At 45.0% G+C, this 20,523-nt stretch overlaps 2 protein-coding genes and 1 long non-coding RNA gene across 8 annotated transcripts in view; 2 read left to right on the top strand and 1 right to left on the bottom strand.

Annotated features, from left to right (window-relative positions):
- USP3 (ubiquitin specific peptidase 3) overlaps positions 1–9,719 on the top strand; it is a 94,571-nt gene extending 84,852 nt beyond the window's left edge. For 3 of the 4 annotated variants that reach the window (XM_030929956.1, XM_030929957.1, XM_030929958.1), the window contains 4 exons: positions 6,453–6,571; positions 6,844–6,957; positions 7,141–7,208; positions 8,919–9,719. In XM_030929956.1, the coding sequence (XP_030785816.1) occupies positions 6,453–6,571; positions 6,844–6,957; positions 7,141–7,208; positions 8,919–9,084 (467 nt within the window). In that variant the 3' untranslated portion in view covers positions 9,085–9,719. The remainder of the gene's footprint in view (positions 1–6,452; positions 6,572–6,843; positions 6,958–7,140; positions 7,209–8,918) is intronic. The other variant, XM_030929955.1, reaches the window with a different exon arrangement.
- LOC104655913 lies at positions 7,026–19,292 on the bottom strand. 2 transcript variants are annotated; one of them, XR_004057216.1, is made up of 3 exons: positions 19,055–19,292; positions 12,894–12,985; positions 7,026–7,297 (listed from the first exon to the last, which is right to left on the bottom strand). It is a non-coding gene; the product is annotated as an uncharacterized LOC104655913 (long non-coding RNA). The 2 variants fall into 2 exon arrangements; XR_004057217.1 differs by having other exon boundaries at positions 17,661–19,165.
- FBXL22 (F-box and leucine rich repeat protein 22) lies at positions 13,676–20,254 on the top strand. Of its 2 annotated transcripts, none has more exons than XM_010355456.2 (2): positions 13,676–15,929; positions 19,760–20,254. In XM_010355456.2, the coding sequence occupies exons 1-2, from the start codon at positions 15,415–15,417 to the stop codon at positions 20,148–20,150; spliced, it is 906 nt and encodes a 301-aa protein (XP_010353758.2). In that variant the 5' UTR covers positions 13,676–15,414; the 3' UTR covers positions 20,151–20,254. The 2 variants fall into 2 exon arrangements, with proteins under 2 accessions (XP_010353758.2, XP_030785819.1); XM_030929959.1 differs by lacking the exon at positions 19,760–20,254 and adding an exon at positions 19,162–19,702.
- The last annotated feature ends 269 nt before the right edge of the window (positions 20,255–20,523 follow it).

Here is a 20,523-nt window from a genome sequence, read left to right as displayed (position 1 = left end):
AGAGGCGCTTTGGTTTCAGAAAAGGAGCAGGGTGATGGCAGGGGCTTTGCCTGGCAGGGAGAAGGAACAAGAGAGCAGTCTAGTATTTATGTGCATTTCACATAAATGCAGATGAGTTACTGTGAAATGTTGATACGTTCTTTCAGTAATCTCAGTGCTCCTCAAAGTATCAAATTCCTGAAATTAAAGGTTCTAAATAGTTACTAAAGGAGATTTAGAATACCACCTGCCAACTCAGTAGTAGCCCTCTCTGAATGACCCCATGCTTCCACACATGGGGAGACCCCTTCAGAAAGTGGGTCTGTACAGGTTAAATATAGGGGAAAAAGGCTTCTCTGCTGTTGAGGCGTTTCTACTTCTCAGTGTTGTGTGGCTAGGTAGCATAGGCAACAATGTCTTGCTCGTGAATCTTACAACCATCTGGCTAATGGGATGGAGAGGCTGGGGTGACAGTATCTCGGAGTCATCATATTCTCCCTGCCCTCTTATTTGCCTGTGAAAGTTTCAAGCAGATATTGTCAATTATTAAAAAAAAAAAAATAGAGCCAGGCACAGTGGCTCATGCCTGTAATCTCAGCTACTGGGGAGGATTGCTTGAGCCTAGGAATTTGAGGCTGCAGTGAGCTATTTTACACTCCAGCTAGGTGACAGAGGAAGACCTTGTCTCTTGAAACAATTTTTTAAAAAATTGTGGTAAAGGCCGGGCGCAGTGGCTCAAGCCTGTAATCCCAGCACTTTGGGAGGCCGAGACGGGCGGATCACGAGGTCAGGAGATCGAGACCATCCTGGCTAACATGGTGAAACCCCGTCTCTACTAAAAACTACAAAAAAAAAAAAAAAAAACTAGCCGGGCGACGTGGCGGCGCCTGTAGTCCCAGCTACTCGGGAGGCTGAGGCAGGAGAATGACGTGAACCCGGGAGGCGGAGCTTGCAGTGAGCTGAGATCCGGCCACAGCACTCCAGCCTGGGTGACAGAGCGAGACTCCGTCTCAAAAAAATAAAAAAATTAAAAAAATAAATAAATAAATAAATTGTGGTAAAATATACATAGAATAAAATATAACATTTTAACTGTTTTAAGTGTGTAATTAAGTGGCATTAAGCATACCCAGAATATTATACAACCATTACTACTTCTAAAAATTTTTGTCATCCTAAACAGAAACTCTGTACCCATTAAACAGTAACTCATTATTTTTCCTCTCTTATTCTCAGTAACTCTTATTCTACACTCTATGAATTTGTCTATTCTAGGCACCTCATATAAGTGGAATCATACTGTATTTATCCTTTTGTGATTGACTTAGCATATTTTCAGGGTTCATCCATGTTGTAGCATGTCTCAGAATTTACTTCCTTTTTGAGGCTTAATATTCTCCTGTATGTATAGACTGCATTCTGTTCATTCATCTGTTTCATCTGTTGACACCTGGGTTGTTCTCACCTTTTGGCTATTATAAATAATGCTGCTATGAACACTGGTATACATGTATCTAAGTTCCTGCTTCCAGTTCTTTTGGGTATATACCTAAGAGTGGAATTGCAGGATCATAATTCTGTTTAACTTTTTGAGGTACTGCCAAATTTTTCCACAATGGCTATACCATTTTACATTCCCACCAGCAAGGTACAACAGTTTGTTTTTTGTTTGTTTTTTGTTTTTTCGAGATGGAGTCTTGCTCTGTCGCCCAGGCTGGAGTGCAGTTGCATGATCTCAGTTCACTGCAACCACTACCCTCCAGGTTCATCATGCCATTCTCCTGCCTCAGCCTCCCAAGTAGCTGGTACTACAGGCACCTGCCACCACGCCCGGCTAATTTTTTGTATTTTTAGTAGAGACGGAGTTTCACCGTGTTAGCCAGGATGGTCTCAATCTCCTGACCTCGTGATCTACCCGCCTCAGCCTCCCAAAGTGCTGGTATTACAGGCATGAGCCACCGTACCTGGCTGGTACAATGGTTTTAATTTCTCCACTTTCTAGCTAACACGTTCTTTTCTGCTTTTGTTTCTGTCTTTTAAATATCAGCCATCCTAGTAACTGTGAAGTAGTATGTCACTATGGTTTTGATTTGCATTTCCCTAGTAATTAGTGATGTCGAACATCTTTTTGTCTGTTGGTCATTTGTGCCTCTTTGTAGAAAAGTCTATTAAAGTCCTTTCCCCATTTTTGAATCAGTTTGTTGTTGTCGTTGAGTTTAGTAATTAGTGATGTTGAGCATCTTTTTATGTGTTTATTGGTCATTTGTGCTTCTTTGGAGATATGTCTATTAATGTCCTTTCCCCGTTTTTGAATCAGTTTGTTGTTGAGTTTTAGGAGTTCTTCATATATTGTGGCCATTAATCCCTTATCCAGATACATGATTTGCAAATATTTTTCTCCCATTCTGTGGTTTCTCTTTATAGTGTCCCTCAATACATAATTTTTTAATTTTGATAAAGTTCAGCTTATCTATTTTTTCTTTTGTTGGCCTGTGCTTTGGGTGTCATATCAAAATCATTGCCAAATCTGATGTCATGGAGCTTTTTCCCTATGTTTTCTTCTAAGAGTTTTATGTTTTAAGACTTACATTTCAGGCCGGGCGCGGTGGCTCAAGCCTGTAATCCCAGCACTTTGGGAGGCCGAGATGGGCAGATCACAAGGTCAGGAGATCGAGACCATCCTGGCTAACACGGTGAAACCCTGTCTCTACTAAAAAATACAAAAAACTAGCCGGGCGAGGTGGCGGGCGTCTGTAGTCCCAGCTACTCAGGAGGCTGAAGCAGGAGAATGGTGTAAACCCGGGAGGCGGAGCTTGCAGTGAACTGAGATCCGGCCACTGCACTCCAGCCTGGGCAACAGAGTGAGACTCCATCTCAAAAAAAAAAAAAAAAAAAGACTTACGTTTCAGACCTTTGATCTATTTTAATTTTTGTATATGGTGTAACTGTCCAACTTAATTCTTTTGCATGTTGATATCCAGTTTCCCCAGCACCATTTGTTGAAAAGATGGTCCTTTCCCCATTGAGTAGTCTTGTCATTCTTGTCAAAAATCAGTTGACTGTGTATGTAAGAGTTTATTTCATTGGTCTGTATGTCTGTCCTTATGTCAGTGCCATACTGTTTGATTACTGTACCTTTGTAGTAAGTTTTAAAATCAAAAGTGTCAGTCCTATAACTTTTTTGTTCTTTTTCAAAATTGTTTTGGCTATTCAGGATTCCTTAAGAGTCCATATGAGTTTTAGGATGGGTTTTCTATTTCTGCAAAAATTTCTATTGGGATTTTGATAAGAATTGCACTGAATCTGTGGACTGCTTTGGGTAGTAATAATCATGTTAACAACATCAAGTCTTCTAATCTATGAATGCAGGATGTCTTTAAAAATTTGTTTCAGCAATGTTTTGTAGTTTTCAGGTATAAGTCTTTTGTCTCCTTAAATGTATTCCTAAGTATTTTATTCTTTTTGATGCTACTATAAATGGAATTATCTTAATTTCCATTTTGGAAATACCTAACAAGGAATACATTGTCAGTGTGTAGCAATGCAACTAATTTTTGTGTGTTGATTTTGTATCCTGTCTTTTCATTCTCTTGACAGTATCTTTTACAGAGCAAAATTTTTTAATTGTAATGAAGTCTAACTTATAAATCCTTCTTTCATGGATTGTGCCTTTGGTGTTGCATCTAAAAAGCCATTGCCAAACTCAAGGTCATCTGGATTTTTTTCTATGTTCTGAAAGTTTTATACCTTTGATCTATTTTAATAGTTTTTGTGGAGGGAATAAAAGGTCTGTGTCTAGATTTTTTTTTTTTTCTTGGCATGTGAATGTCCAGTTCTAGTACCATTTGTTGAAAATACTATCCATTCTCCATTGTATTGTCTCTGCTCCTTTGTCATAGGTAGTTGACTACATTTGTATGAGTCTATTTCTGGGTGCTCTATTCTCTTCCACTGATCTGTTTTCTTTCTTTCACCAGCACATTGTCTTGGTACTATAGCTTTGTAATAAGTCTAAGTTGGGTAATATCAGTCTTTCAATTTTGTTCTTCTTCAATGTTGTATTTGCTATTCTTGGTCTTTTTTGCCTTTCCATAATAAACTTTAATTTTGTCACCATCCACAAAATAATTTGCTGGTTTGAGATTGCACTGAATCTATAGATGAAATTGGGAAGAACTGATATCAATAGTGAGTCTTCATATCCATGAACACAGGATGTCTTTATGTCTTTTAAAATTTCTTTCAGCAACATTTTATAGCTTTCAGGTACAGTTAATTTTTTTTTAACTGTAGGGTTTTTTACATGAGATCATGTGATCTGTCAACAGAGATAATTATACTTTTTCCTTTTCATTTTGGATGTTTTTTTTCTTACCTAGTTGCTTTAGCTAAAACTTCCAGTATTATGTTGAACAGAAGTGGCAAAAGTAAGCATCCTTGTTTTCCTGATCTTAGAGGAAAAGTTTTCAGTCTTTCCCCATTGAGTGTGATGTTCACTGTGGGTTTTCATATATGGCCTTTGTCATGTTGAAGTTCTCCTTTTTCTAGTTTGAGTGTTCAAATGATGATTTTAAATGTGGAAAATTGTTTCCTTTCCTCATTTCTTATTCTCCCTATGACCCGCCCTGTCCCCGCCAAGGCCATAGCTTTTTACATGATGTAATAAATACTTGCTGATGAAAGCGTCCATGACTTCAGCTGCAGAGCTCACAAGCACCATAGTGATCAGTCTGAAGGGATTATCAGTGCCGGCCAGCCAGTCTGCTGTGTAGTCAGTGCTCTTTGTAGCCAGAGATGTGGGACTTGGGAGGCTCCTGAGAACAACATCACTCCATTTGCTAGTTTGAGTGTAGAGTCTGAGACTTGCTTCAGGAAATGTAATGTCAAAATATAATACATCCTTTCCCAGGAACCATCCTTGACATAAAATAACAGGTTGACCAGGTTGGCAATTCTAGTATTTGTGAGAAATTGAGGAAAGAATGGTAACTGTCCACTGGAGGTTGAGAAAGGTTCAAAGAAAGAAGTGAGAATTGAGTTGTAGGGAGGCAGGCGTAGGATGTGCCTTCTAGGTACTGGGATCAGGCAACAAAGGCATATTCAAGACTTTTGTCTAGTCCTCTGCCACACCTTGCCTCCACTAACTTTCCCTGAAAGGGCGTTGTCTGCTACTGTCACAGACACAAAGGCTGACTATGGCTTGGAAACTTGAGTACAGAGACAAGAGTGCTTTTCTGTACACAGCTAGGTTTCTGCTTGCTACCCAACTTTAATACATTAAAGATACATACATGCTCTGTAAAGACAAATGATTAACATAAAAGTCAGGATAATGGCTACTTCTGGGCAGAGGAAGGGAAATTATTTTTGGTAAGAAGCACATGGCCGCACAGGTTGCCCACTGCACAACTCTAGGAGAGGCCGTGCACAGAGACCCTGGCTCCTTGAGTACTCAAGAAAATCCAAGTGTGGGGTCCATAGGCATTCATATTTTTTCTACAGAATAACGTGCGTTTTATATAGATCTGTGAATATCTGATTGCATCAGGAATTGGCAAAGGGGCCAGAGAGTAAATACAGTAAGTCGTCATTTAATGTCATCAGTAGTTTCTTGGAAACTGCAAGTTTAAAGCAAAATGACATACAGCAGGTCCTCCGGTAACAGTTTCCTTTAATGTTTAGTTATAACATTGATGAGAAAAAAATTGCTTCACATAGTCACATTTTTCAAGAACCTGCCATGACATGAAGTGAGGACTTGCTGTGTTTTAGGCTTTGCACAACGTAAGATCTCTGCCCCAGTGACTCAGTTTGGTGTAGTGTAAAAGCAGCCAGACAGTAATGTAAACAAATGGGCATGGCTGTGTTCCAGCGAAACTTTATTTACAAAACCAGGTGGCTGGCTGGATGTTTTAGGACTGTAGTTTACTAAACCCCAGGTTACATAATTACATCTTTAAACGAAAAAAAAATGTAGCTGTGATTTATCTAGGAACTGACAGTACAGAGTCTGGACAGAGAAGGTTGATAGCATAGACTTCTGTGATCTATGTTGATTTTTAAATGATCTAAATTTGACTTTTTTTATGAGCTTGGAACTTTGTCCTCTATCATGTAACATATTGACAGAAAACCACAATTGAAACTTTAAATTCATCAGGAAACCATTTTATCAGAATTATCCAGATGAATTTTCATTAATAGTAAAACCAACACAATTGATCACCAGATGTCAGGCATGATGCCAGGTGCTTTACACATGTTGTCTCCCTTACAATAGTTCTTCAAAGTAGGTATTATTTTTTGTCTCCAGTTTGCAACTGAGAAAGGTTAACTTTTCTAAGGTCGTATAGCTAATAAAGCTGAGATTTTAAACCTGGGTCATTCAGCTTCAAAGTTCAGTCTTTTTTCTATAGTACATTGGCTCTATAAAAGGTATCTTGTTTTAATGCTGCCAAAATCAATTTGTTTAGATTGTCTTCGCAGTTTTACTGACTTAGAAGAACTTGATGAGACAGAGTTATATATGTGCCATAAATGCAAAAAGAAACAAAAGTCCACAAAAAAGTTTTGGATTCAAAAACTACCCAAGGTGAGTGTTGAATTTTGAGTTATGAAGCAATTTCAAGGGGAAAATGCTTGACTGCTAAGACCATGTCTATAACTTTATACTATGTGAACTGTTCTGTATGTCTCTAGGGTTTTCAGTAAAAGCTAAACCCTTTACAGAATGAATGCATAAGGTATGCATGGAAGAATGATTGATAGGGCAGCTAAAATGTTATTTACTGAACTGATAGTAGTATCAAACTTTGAAAGGTAAATTAGGTGTTCACAATCTTTGACCTCATCTCTGTCCTCCAGGTGCTATGCTTACATTTGAAAAGATTTCATTGGACAGCATATTTAAGAAATAAAGTTGATACATATGTAGAATTTCCATTGAGAGGCCTAGACATGAAATGCTACTTACTAGAGGTAAGGTGGTTACCTTTTTAGCATGGTGAAAAAATGGCTCTTCAGTAAGATTGTCATCACACGGAGACCTTTTTAGCATGGTGAAAAAATGGCTCTTCAGTAAGATTGTCATCACACGGAGAGGTTAGAGGTCATCGAGATACTGATGTCATTGACCATTGCTCCTTCTTCCTTGTTCTGTAGCCTGAGAACAGTGGCCCGGAGAGCTGCCTGTATGACCTCGCCGCTGTGGTGGTGCACCATGGTTCTGGGTGAGTACAACAGCTAGCTTCTGGTGGGTGGGAATACCTGGTAGCCAGCCCAATGAGCTGCAGTTTTGAACCACTCTTGATAGTTCTCCCTAAAAATTGGATTCAGATAAAGTAGGTGAAATTTCCTTCAGTTTTGCTGTAGAAGAGTACTCTTGAGATGATGTTATGAAGCCTTAAGGGAAGGTAAATAAAAATGAAATGGAGAATGGTTCATTTGAACCCAGTATTTAGAACCCGGTCTGTTTGTCCACAGACTCCAAAGTTGCTTATTCCTTTACCAACTGAAATTTAAATGGGGCAAAAAGGGAAATTATTTGGAATAACTTACTCCATGTCATCTACTGTAAAGACTCATTTTAAGTCTTGTTAAATAATAACACTAATTTTTTTCCCTAAAAGTTTGTATTAGGGGTCTAACCTGGTTTTTGGTCTGAGAGTTGCTATTCTACCTTCAAACTTAAGACTACTATATGTAGGCAAACGACTCTCCATGTTGAAAATCCTTTTCCCGCACAGCTGTGAGGTCAATAAAGTAACATCTACACTCACATAGTGTTATGAAGGACAAGTCTGATTCTCACTACTTTATAGACGCCTGGCTTTTTTCCCCTTGGAAGTAGGTAGGGATCCTCTATCTTTGGACTTAAATATCATCAAATGTATTCTTGCTTGGTAGTTGGTAGGGACACTTTTAGTTTGGTGCCTTCAGCTCATGAAAATGTTTCTACTGTAGGTCTGAACCCATTCTTTGTTCTCTGTACCCCTATTATGTGCATAGTGAATTTCCTGGATCTCTCTTCCACATGTCTTAAATACTCTTTAATGATTTCTGTCTCTGTTTCTAAGGACTGTCAATGGCCTACTTTTCCAAATCACCAATTTGGGTTTCATCTGTATCCAAATAAAAGATTAGCTCCTCCATGAAATATTTATATTACATCAATCACATTTTTCTGACAACTTTTTCAATAACAGCCTATTCTTGTTTTATGATTGCACTATCTTTTTGAAACTATTAGCACTAGTTTAAAAATTTAAAGTTCCCCTAGGTTTTCTGCATTCAATTCCCCAGGGTTGATCACTTTACTTGTTCTTCCTGGTATTTCTTTCCTCTCAAAAATTTGATTTTGTAGGCATGCAAAAAGCTTAAATATCTTTAAAATTTGGTTTTGGTGGTTTATTCTGAATCATAGTAAACGCATAGTAAATGATGAGATGGATCTTTATTGTTTAAATAGGGTTTTCCTGGCAGTTACGAAGGTCTCTTCTACCTGCAGGCCTTCTGTCTTTCTTGGAGGGCTGACTCTAAGGTTCCGTGTGTGAGTGGGTGGGTCATGCTGAGAGGGGAGAGCCCCGATGACCACAGTGTCAGAGAAGGGTGCCCTTCTTTGTTAAGCTTAGTTTTTTCCTAAGATTCTGATGGGAAAACCTGGTACATAGTTTTCCATGTTTCCGTAGGCCTTGACCTGTGCTTGTTAGGTTGAGAGTTCCTCCCCTGTATTTTCTCCATTAGTCCAGGGCCATCTGCTTTGTATTCTGGCAAACCCTCGATTTCTGGTCAGTTTGGAGGAAGGTAAAAACATGAGTTTAGTAAGCATCTTAAAAGTCTAGGATGTATTCTTACTAAAATTTAAATCTAACATTATGTAGTTTACAGGTCTTTTTGTGATTTCTGAGGTCCTTTTTTCCTTTGGTCTTTTGCCTTTACAGGGTTGGTTCTGGACATTACACAGCATACGCAACTCATGAAGGCCGCTGGTTCCACTTCAATGACAGTACTGTAACACTGACTGACGAGGAGACTGTGGTGAAGGCAAAGGCCTACATCCTTTTCTACGTGGAACGCCAGGCCAAAGCTGGATCAGATAAACTTTAATACCTCCTCCAAATCATCATTCATCAACCATACCAGAGAAACATTTCCAGTTTTCCACAAATACTTGATCCAAGATTTAATTTCATTATGCACTTTTCAATTTCCTATTTTGGGTTTAGTTTTTTCAATGGTAGTGACTTACTGAACATGGGCACCAACTAATTTTGTTGTTGTTCTACCAGAAAACCTCAGCAGACGTTTTGATTTGCTGCTTTAGTTGTAATAATTCAATTTTTATATGTAGTTTTAAGAACTTAGTCTTATTTGACTTTTTTATTTTATGTTAATGTTTTCAGTTCTCACTATGAGGCACATTTACATCAATGCTTTTGTTCCTCTCACATACTGAAAGCAAGATATGTTCCTTATTGTGAAGAGTGACACAACTGCCTGCTGTCTTTTCACAGCTGTAATGGAGATCAGGTTGTCTCTAAATCAAGGATCATGTGTGCACACAACTTGTGGCCCACAAAATTTCACAGTGACTGCTGAGTAATCATTTTGCCTGTAAAAGATAACAAAGGGCATCATTAAGTAGACCAGGTAATTACTGCTTGTCTCTCAAGGCTGCTGTTTATCAGCACTAACTAAATAAATTTGTTGGTTCAGTTGTACTTGTCCTGCAAATACAAGAATTACTCTTTGTTGGTTTTATGGTTTTGGGGCATACTTGTTTGCAGGGAGGTAAGATGGGAGTAAAGACCAAATAGATGTAATGTTTAAAAAAATGTTGTGACTCACTGACATGGTATAGGTGTTACAGTGAGGTAAAGCCATGGCGTCTGCCTCCTTTTTGAATCAGTCTCTCATTCCCCCTTAGTTGTAGCACTGGAAGTGCTAAAATGGCATGTCCATTTTAGACTTAACTGCTTGTGTTTGGCACCTGAGTCAGAGGTGTGAGCCTCTGGGATTTACTTGGCTCATCACCTGCACTTCAGTTTGTCACTGGGGGGGTGCGCTTCCACAGGAGAAAATTTAGAATCTTAAATGCTGCTCTGGGTTTTAACACCTCTCATTGGCCTCTCCTGAGAGGAGAAGTTGAAAGTATTCTCATTTTGAGTAAGTAGAGTTTTCGTTTCGTTTTTTGGGGGTTTTTTTGGAGACAAGAATCTCGCTCTGTTGCCCAGGCTAGAGTGCAGTGGCATGATCTCAGCTCACTGCACCCTCAGCCTCCCGAGTAGCTGGGATTACAGGTGCCCACTACCACACCGGACTACTTTTTTTTTTTTTGATTTTTAGTAAAGACAGGGGTTTACCATGTTGGCTAGGATGGTCTCGAACTCCTGACCTCAGGTGATCTGCCCGCCTCACCACACCCAGCCAGTTTTGTTTTTAAAAAATAGATTTAACTCAAATTCAAATTTGGAACCAGAATCCCATTTAAAGAAAGCAGTTGTAGTTTCTACAAGTGTTCTAAGACAGTCCTTTGATTTTGAAAGCAGTTGTAGTTTCTACAAGTGTTCTCAGACAGTCCTTTGATTTTTTTTTTTTTTGGTTGGGGGGGCGTTGGTAGACGTAGCCTACCAATTCTCCACAAGGAACAAAATGTATTTTGTATTAAGCCAACAAAACTTTCAGACATTTTTTTTTCTTTTTTTAGATGGAGTCTTACTCTGTCCCTCAGGTTGGAGCACAGTGGCATGATCACAGCTCACTGTAGCCTCAACCTCCCAGACTCAAGCTATCCTCCCACTTTAGCCTCGAAGTAGCTGGCACCACCACACCCAGCTAATTTTTAATATTTTTACTGGAGATGGGGTTTCACCATGTTGCCCAGGCTGGTCTTGCACTCCTGGGCTCAAGTGATCCACCCGCCTTGGCTTCCCAAGGTGCTGGGATTACAGGCATGAGCCACCACACCCAGCCTGTTCTATTAAAAACATCTTGATCATTTTTTATTTTTAAGTTTATGAATGTAAGAACAGTCTGATGGCTTTCCCTCAGGTTGGATATCTGAAGTTGTGGGAGCAGATGTAGCTCCATTTCCATTTTAATATTAACTGGATAAATCCCACATCTTCCCAGAACACATCTGCTAAACACTTTAAGATGACAAGGAGCAAATTGCAATTATGTGTAAACTTATATCATCCAGTACAATGGCCCCTAGCCACATGTGATTGAAATTGAAATTAGAAACTCAGTGCCTTCAGTCACACTAGCCACATTTCAAGTGCTCAGCACCCACAGACAGCGTAGGACAGTGCTGCTCTAAATTTTCACTCCAAAGAATAAAGCTTTGCCATCATGTTTAGGTCTTACAACTTGGAGTCCTAAAAGATAATAGGGAAATGTGTGCTTAAGTTAATTTACAGTGCTAAATTACATTAGGTTAAACTGTATGAAACTCTGCTATTTGATGAGTTCTAATCTACAAAAATGACAGCTCCAACCTGATCTGATGTATCACACATTAACACCACATCTAATTGAACCTAAAATGTGTCTCCTGTGATCGTGCGAAGTATCTCCTATGAATCCGGGCTCTTTTGCTTAGAAGGTAGACAGCTGTAACCTCTAGCATTGATCCTTCAATCTTCAGTCTCTGAATGGGCAGCTGTTGAACAGTAAGGGCCTGGGCAGAGTTGATGGTGAAAAAAAGCTGTATTTTTATACCAAATGGAACTTTAGCAACATTGGACTACTTTGTCAGGCAGAGAGGTCTTCAGACAGGTGATACTGTTGGCTTAAGAGATGAACACATCTTCTCTCTGAATTTGTTTTTATTGGTTGGTTTTACTTGAACAGAAACGTTTGAATGGTATGAAGATTCTTTAGAAAAGTGATTGGATCCATTTGAATTGTGCACTTGAACACCAGTGATGTAAATGTGCCTGTTGTATTTCATTTTAACTGTGTAGCCTTACCACACCTATTTTGAAAGCTGATCTTTTGTGCTCTTCAGGGCTTTTCCCGTGTGCCATGTTGTCTCCAGCAATATATGTGGCTTCTCGCTCAGAGCTTCTGCTGAGGCAGGGCCTCGCACTGAGTCACATGGCTCCTTGGAACAAGAAAACTTTCTCAGAAGTCCTCCCACACAGGTGGGTGATAGAAACAGTTTGTGGCAACACAAATCTCTCTCCATGGTGGAGAAACCTTTGCTTATCCACTGTATTCTACTCAGTGTATAATGATGACAAATATGCTAGAATTAAACCAGTCAAGTATACTGGCCCAGAGTGAGTGTTAAATGTGTATCTCACCTGTGGAACCTACTCAGCAGCTTGGTTTCTGGGGTTGGGGACATATTTATTTCTTAAAGCCAAACCTCTCCTTTGGTTTAGTGTACGTAAGTCTATTTAGATACACTTATCCCACTTTAATCTCCACCAGCCCCTAAACTCTCTCCTGTACCCTCTGTTGCTGAAGTGGCCTCTTTACTTGGGCCCTGGAAAAGCCCATGGAAAAAGTGTTCCTGTAGCCAAGGCCTGGGTCCCAGGTGACTAGGAGTAGCCATAGGCAGGCGAGGAAGAAGTGGGCATGTGGTGTCGTCTGTAGTCCAAGGTCTCTGCGTCTCATCAGTGGGTGCAGTGCCTTCCCCTCAGGTGTGAGCGTGATGGACTCGACTGCCTTCCATGAGCGCTGGTCATGCTGTGATGTCATCATTTTCCATTAAAACCCAGTGTGTATGATGCCAAGAAGATTAATTGTGCAAGTAACTGATTCATTTAAATTGTAATCACATCCCTTTTCTGCTTCACCAACCTGAACTGTTTTAAAAAGTATCATTAAAAGTCTGTTCTCTTTCCTTTTGACTTATTTCTGAACACCTTTTTTCAGTGGAGCCACATAAATGATGATGTACTTACTCAACTTGTGGGCCTCCTCAGTCAACAGGTAGGAAGCTCTTACAGAATCCCCGCGATTTGGAGCTGCTGTACCCGGAACAGGATGAAGTGACCTGTACGGGCAAAGTGATGGCCGGGAGATTAGTGCCTGCAGTCAGGTGCCTGAGGTCCCACTCACCCTTGCTCAGTGAAATCACCCTCAGTCTCTTGTGACTACTGATCTTACAAAAATAAGGCCCCTTCCCTCCCCTTTAGAGCTAGACTGTACCCTGAGGCATGAGTTTTGGGGTTCTGAGCAAAGGATATTGGTCATCTTTTAAGGTAAAACAGGCAAATAACTGCTGTTAAACAAACATCCTGCTTACAGTTAAGTTCCTGTAGACTACCTCTCTGCCCCCATGCCGCCTGCAGACGGAACCCTGTTTCGACATTCGTCCTTTGCCTGTTCTTGTCTTCTAAAATTGAAGACACAGGTTCCTGCAGTTCAAACTGTCATGCATCCTTGTTCCCTGGGGCACATTCTCTTTTGGCAGCTGTGCTGGTCAGAGGCTGCGTGGTTGCTGTCACTGCTGCCAAACAGCCTAGCTCTGGACAAGGCCAAAGGGCAGAGCTTCGTCACCTCCTCTGGCTGTGCCTCAGACCCTCTGCAGCATGCAGGAGCATGTTCTCCCTGGCCCTGGTAGTCTAGGATGCTTCCTGCAGCCTACCTGGAGCAACAGCAGAGGGGCAAGGCTCTAAATGTGCTCCCTGCCAATCTTTTGCCATTCCAGCAGGGCTGCAGTAGTGCACCTTGGAAGCCACGCTGAAGCAGTGACTCTTACTCAGTGAAGGCACAAGTACCGCTCTGGCCTTGCAAGAAGTTGAAAGAACCACCTATTCCTAAGGGTCAACCCTCTGAAAAGCACTGGTTTGCAGAGGATTGGGGAGGGAAAGTGAAGATAATGCAGCTTTCTAATAACACCACCTGTGGTATTACAGCATCCATTTTAAGTGGAGAAGTACACCTAGACAGAGCCTAAATTAGGGTGTCAGCTATAATTGAGCACTACATCGATGAGCTTGAAATAGCAGCAGTAGCTGCCTCCCCTTCCTTGGGAAATGCTTCCTTTTGACTGTTCCTTGGTTTGTTTTTAAGAGAACCCCCCCTCCCCCGCTGCACTTCATCTTGGCACAGTGGAGTAACGGAGGCACAGGGGCACCAGCTGAGGCTGGCTTCTCAGGAAAGCCACTGACAATGGCTACTTTCTTCTTTGCTTGACTGCTTTCTGCCTTTAAAGGCAAAGCTGCACCAGCCCTGACCAAACCTTAGTTCCAGAAGTGGGTTCAGCATAGGCTGCTTCATTTGTGTCTATGGGAAAACAAAAAGATTCCCATTCCCTCTTGTTCCAAATGGGAGAACAAGCAAAAGTAACCACTGAGGTGGTAGTCCCTGGGCTGGCAGAGGAAAAACCGTTCTCTTCTCACTATTGCCTAGGCAGAACGTGGCCTATACAGCTGCACCATATCAGCATCCCCCAAGGAAACCAAAAAACAACGCCTGTGATTCAAAGAAGGGAGTTAAGTTTGGGTCCTGGGTTTGGGAGTGAAGCAGCATGAGGAAACGGTTCTGCCATATTGTGAGGCCTCGGGTACTCAGGAAGGGGGAGCTTCACAGATAGTACCTCCAGGCAACTTGGACTAGAGTTGAGTCAGAGGGCAGGGGTGGCCCCACTGGCTTCTCCAAGAGGGAACAGAGGGCACTCAGAGCGGATGGTGTGTGGTCAAAGGCAAAGATGGACTAAAATATTAAAATTGTTTCAAGCAGTTTCACATTAAGAGCTACCTCATCCATCCTGACATTTTGGGAAATACAGGTTATACATACATAGTAGAAGGCCTTACCAGTGAGAAAATGTAAAGCCAAGTAAATTTAAATTTGAAACACACACTCAGTACTGCTTGACCAAAACTACACAACCACAAAACACCAATAAAACACAGACACACAACTTTGGAAAGAAGCTACTTCAGTAAAATCTTTTATGAAACAACTCAGGGTAAAAATCTAGCTGCTGGGGAGGCCCAGGAAAATCCCCCTGCCTGGTGGCAAGCAGCAGGACTTGAAGGCCAACCAGCCTAGCCTGGAGACAATTACTGTATGGCACAAAAACAACAGGAATAAGGCAGCAGCCATGTAGTCTGCTCACAACTCACAACTGTCACCCTTAGCTCTTCACACACAACAGGTTTCTTTCTAGTAAGGGTGGAGCAAAAGATTCCACACTGATGTACTAGAAAATCAACACAGTTAACATTTACAATTAGACTCCTTCCCCGTGAGTAGAGACTGCAAAGCCAGACAGAGCTGGCCTGGCCACCGCCACTGCCACCGCCACCGCCAAAGAAAACGCCTCGGGAAAAGCCAAAAGTGCTTGCAGCTAAACACCATTGTCAGCTAAAGGGGAAAAAAATCCCTTTTAAGGAAAGTAACTTCAATAGACTCCTTTTCTGCCAGGACCTCCAATCCCTCTGAACAGAAGCCGAACCACAGACTGCCGCACGTATGTCTGGGTCCTGGCTTTTCTTCCCTCACCCCTCCGCAGAGCTGCAGCACCAGTTAGCCAAAAATAAACACCATTCCTCAACCATATATGTCCACCGGCCCAGGGCTGGGGAGGAGGAGAGCAGGCAGGTCAGCCCGTCCCCTGGCTGCAGCTGCACTCACATGTGGCCACTGCTCACCATGCACATAACCCAGCTCAACCGGGAGTGCCTGCTGCACCTCTTCTCCTTCCTAGACAAGGACAGCAGGAAGAGCCTCGCCAGGACCTGCTCCCAGCTCCACGACGTGTTTGAGGACCCCGCACTCTGGTCCCTGCTGCACTTCCGTTCCCTCACTGAACTCCAGAAGGACAACTTCCTCCTGGGCCCGGCACTCCGCAGTCTCTCCATCTGTTGGCACTCCAGCCGCGTGCAGGTGTGCAGCATCGAGGACTGGCTCAAGAGTGCCTTCCAGAGAAGCATCTGCAGCCGGCACGAGCGCCTGGTCAATGATTTCCTCCTCCAGGTGTGCGACAGGTAGGCCACCTTGCCTCCTGAGCAGTGCTGGCCCCGCTAGCTCTGGCTTCCCTCTTGGTGGGCAGGGAAGAGCAAATTACAAGACCAAGATGGCTCCACCTTCGAGGTGCCTCAGACGAGGCAGGCCCAAGGCAGACATCCAGACCCGCCCAAAGCATGGTCCCCAGGAGATGATAAAATCAAGAGGGAGGCCGGGCGCGGTGGCTCAAGCCTGTAATCCCAGCACTTTGGGAGGCCGAGACAGGCGGATCACGAGGTCAGGAGATCGAGACCATCCTGGCTAACACGGTGAAACCCCGTCTCTACTAAAAAAAAAAAAAATACAAAAAGCTAGCCGGGCGAGGTGGCGGGCGTCTGTAGTCCCAGCTACTCGGGAGGCTGAGGCAGGAGAATGGCGTAAACCCGGAAGGCGGAGCGTGCAGTGAGCTGAGATCCGGCCACTGCACTCCAGCCCGGGCGACAGAGCGAGACTCCGTCTCAAAAAAAAAAAAAAAAAAAAAAAAAAAAAAAAAAAATCAAGAGGGAAACAATTGCTAATCCTCCACTTAGCCTCACAGGTCCTGGAGCTGCTTCATGCAAACACCAGGAAGTGGGGCCTCCGTACTGGTAGTCATTAAGTGCTGGGTGGGTCCAGCTGGGCCTGGATTTTCAAGGTCAGGCTCTGGGAAAAGGCTTCCAGATGCATCAATCAGCTCACCCCTCCATTAGGCCTAGCAAGCAGCCCTCGAGGCCTGGGAAACGATGCGGAGGAAAGAGAGGTGGGGGAGCCAGCGTGCTGGGGTCAGCTAAGCCAAACCAGGCTCCAGGAGTAGATGAATTACTGATTTACACAGTACTCCTAAGGAGGGTGACTTTTTCAAATTAGCAAGCTGATGCTCCACGAGGTGGTATGATTTGCCCACAGTCTAGGGTTGCCAGATTTTAGCAAATATATAGGCTGCCCAGTTAAATAGGAATTTCAGATAAACAGTGAATAATATTTTAGTATAAGTATGTCCCAAGTACATCTTGTGTTTATCTGCTAACCCCACCCCAGACCCAGACATAGACGCTGAACCACCAGGCCAGGCTCCCTCCATGGCCCCAGCCTCATGGGTATAGTGACCCAGGCAAGAACACGGAGCTACTCAACCAGCCTCTCACTGAGCTTCTGCCAGTCCTGTGCTGCCTTTGAGGAAAAACACTCCCTTGATCAAACTGGGCCTGCTGTTCATGGAAAACTAGGCTCAGCCAGTTTACTGCCACCCAAGTTCATAGTTGCTATTTGCTGGCAGCACTACAGGAGTGGAAGGAAACAGCGAGTGACCCCACCTTTCTTTTGAGCTGGGAGAAAACAGAAGATGGGCTCGGGGCTGGGCCCTGACTGGACAAGGCCATTTTGATGGGCTTAACAAGGCCCAAGAATCAGACTAGAGAGTGATATGGCGAGGGGCGGGGCGCGAATGGCAGAACATGTCCTGAAATTGTTCCATTCTTACTGTAAGAGAACCGAGCTTAATGCTCCAAACCTGCAGGTGTGAAGTGGACCTCCCAGGCCACTGTACTGATCAAGCAAGGGGCCCTGCTGTCACATAAAAAGCAAAAGGCTTTGCTGTCAGGGCTCTGTTGGGTCACCCAGTTCGTCCAACCATGTGATCCCAGCTCAAATATTTAAACTCTTGCAACCTCATTTCTCCTTCTGTAAAATGTGCTAAATTTTTCTTATCCAATAAGAGAATGACACAGTGGCACCTGGCACACAGTAGGTACTGATGAACGTCTACCGAATCTGGTTCTTCTGGCACTCGGCTCAGGTCGGGAGGAATGGCTGAGGATGGCTGGGCAGGGAGACAGTCGCTCTTTGTTTCTTCCTTGTATCAGAATTATTCCAAAGATTCTTAGAGGAAAAGATCACCCAACACCTTTGAGGTTTAAACACCTAATCCTTATAACCACCTTGAAGGTAACAATTCCTCCCACTTGACAAATGAGAAAGTGGCGCTCAGCAAGGCTCAGACATCTGTCCTGGGTTTGACAGCAAGTCAGTCACCAGCCAGTCACTTGAGCTCCCTGGGCCAGTTTCTTCACTTACAAAACTAGGGGTGCAGAGGTTGACGGGGTGACTAACGAAGGCGCATGAACCTGAAGGAGGCCTGGGTTCGGTGTGACACCTGGCTGCGCCCAGCATATTTTAGTGCCTTACTTCCCACCCCAGGCACAAAGGAGCTGAGCTGGCCCAGCCAGGGGCAGTCACGGAGCTGCAGGGGAGGCTGACGGGGAAAGGGAAACGCTTCCCCAGCCCAGACTCTAGCTCCCTCTGGCTGCGGGGAGCCAAGGCCCTGGCCCATGAGTCGGTCCTTCTGGACTGGAAGCAGGTTGGTCCCGTTTGTTTCCAGGCAAAGCGGGTTATGACTGCCTGTGGAAGGCCCCGTTGCAGGCTCCTCCCAACCCCAGTGGTAGACATTATTCCCCCCACGCAGAGCAAACGAAGGCTCTGTGAGTGACTGACATGGTGATAAGCCAAGTCTAACTTGGCTCAAGATCTTTTTTTTGTTGGGAGGGGCTGGTGAGGCTGCAGCAGAGGGTTCCCCCAAGCTTTCTGGGCAAGCCACCTGGGTGGGTGTCCCTGATTGTACCTGCTCAGGGCCTGCGTCTAGCTGCCTCCAATCCCTGCCCTTTTCCAGGCTGGTGGCCCAGGGGATGCAGAAACAGCTCTAGTCAACTAAGGTGAACCCGGACTCAATGCTGACGCGTGCCCCCACCGCCTCGAGGGTTGGGATGGGCCTGTCACTAAGCCACCTCCAAGGAAACAAATCCCTCTTCCCACTCACGTCCCGCCGGGACATTCGGGGCCCTCAGGCTTGAAGCTAGACTGGAGCAGTCAGTCGCCACAAGGCAGCACATCCAGAGTGAAACAAAGAGACAAGGGCTGTGGCTCCTAGAACCGGCATTCCCTCTGTCCACAGCCGCCCAGAACTCTGCTGGGCCGGGCTCAGGGCTTTCCACTAGGGATCCCGAGGCTACGAGCCAAGAAGCCACGCAAATGACGGTACGGTGAGGTGCAGGGGCAGAAAGAACAGGGAAAATGGGTCGGCCAGAAAGTCGACGTGGAACCCTGCCGTGTCATCGCAGCCAAGTGTCTTCACCTCGCAGGGCCCGAGTCCTCCTCAGTAAACGAGTCCACCCAGTCCCCGGGGCGGTTGGGTGGCTTTAACAAGCCAGTGAGCCCCAGGTCACCGCACTCTCCTCACAGGTGCCCCAACCTGGCGTCTGTCACGCTGTCGGGCTGCGGCCACGTCACCGACGACTGCCTGGCCCGCCTCCTGCGCTGCTGCCCACGCCTGCGCGCACTGCGCCTGGAGAACTGCGCGCGCGTCACCAACCGCACGCTGGCGGCCGTGGCGGCGGACGGGCGCGCGCTGCAGACACTGCACGTGGACTTCTGCCGCAACGTGAGCGCGGCCGGCCTGCGCCACCTGCGCGCCGCGTGCCCGCGCCTGGCCCTGAGGGCAGAGCACAGCGCCGCCATGCTGCCCGACCAGCCCCCGCGCCCGCGCGCGCCCGCCGCGGCCCTCGGCAAGCTTCTGCCGCGCTAGACACCGCCCCGCGCAGTCCCCGGGGAAGGAGCGCAGCCTCAGACCGTCCTGGCTGCGAACCCAGCTCTGCCACCATGCAGACCACCACCGCATCTTCTGAGCCTCATTTTCCCTGTCTGCAAGTGGGGATAAGAAAGCCTACCTCACGTTAAGATTTTATATATAGTATAAACGCAAGATTAAATGGATGTTTGGAAAACACTCGGCTGGTTCTCACTCAACACCACCTCCTTTCCCCTCTTGCTTACGCCCCAGGCTTTCTGCTGTGCCCTCCGCACGGCGGCGGGAGGCGCCTGCACCTTTCTCGGGGACTCCGATCGCCGTTGAATCGAAATCACCTCGGTGGAGAGGACCTGAGCACTCGGAGTTCGCGGGCTTGCGCGCAGGGGTGACGGGGGCCAGGGCTGCCGCGGGCCAGGGCTGCCGCGCGCAGGGGTCTGGAGAGCCTCCGGGCGGAGCGACCCCGCGAGAACCGGCCGGCTCCCGGAGTGCTCTGGGGACCGCCGTCTCCAAGGCCCCCGGTAGTGATCTCGGTAAAGCAGGAGGAGGGGAAGCAGGGGCGCAGGGGCAGAAAGAGCCCCCGAGCCGCTCCTCTTTGAGGTTTTGCCCGCACGCGCGTCTGCCTGCCCACCTTTCTTGGGGCTGATGCGCTCCCAGAGTGACTGCACTCGCAATTGTAGAAAATTCGCTCCCAGTTGTTGAATGCTTACATAAACTGCATAGTTACCCATATTTTCTACTGTTCTCATATCGTAAGGGAAAAATAAATGATTTGGAAGGAAAAAAAAGCCTCAAACATTTAAAAACAAAACCAGCAGCCCTGGCTAAGCTTTTGAAAATGGAACCATTATAAGCTGATGACAAGCTAGATTTTTCACCTGTTGGATTTGCTGGACATGAACACAAGCCTGGGCTTCCAATTTCAATTTCAGGGCTGTAGTCACTGATGTGTCACATTTAGTGAAGGCTCTCGGCCCCCCTACAGCCGCCTGGTCCTGGGTCACTGGGGAGGATTCTGG

The sequence above is a fragment of the Rhinopithecus roxellana genome, chromosome 5 (assembly GCF_007565055.1).
Source record: "Rhinopithecus roxellana isolate Shanxi Qingling chromosome 5, ASM756505v1, whole genome shotgun sequence".
NCBI classification, from domain to species: Eukaryota; Metazoa; Chordata; class Mammalia; order Primates; family Cercopithecidae; genus Rhinopithecus; species Rhinopithecus roxellana.
This window is presented reverse-complemented; position numbering and strand designations above follow the sequence as displayed.

Bases quoted from the DNA above. Each gene is read 5' to 3' on its own strand.
- FBXL22 (XM_010355456.2), top strand. From the start codon at position 15,415: ATGTCTGGGTCCTGGCTTTTCTTCCCTCACCCCTCCGCAGAGCTGCAG. The intron at 15,930-19,759 runs GTAGGCCACCTT...CTTACGCCCCAG, and splicing joins CTCCTCCAGGTGTGCGACAG to GCTTTCTGCTGTGCCCTCCG.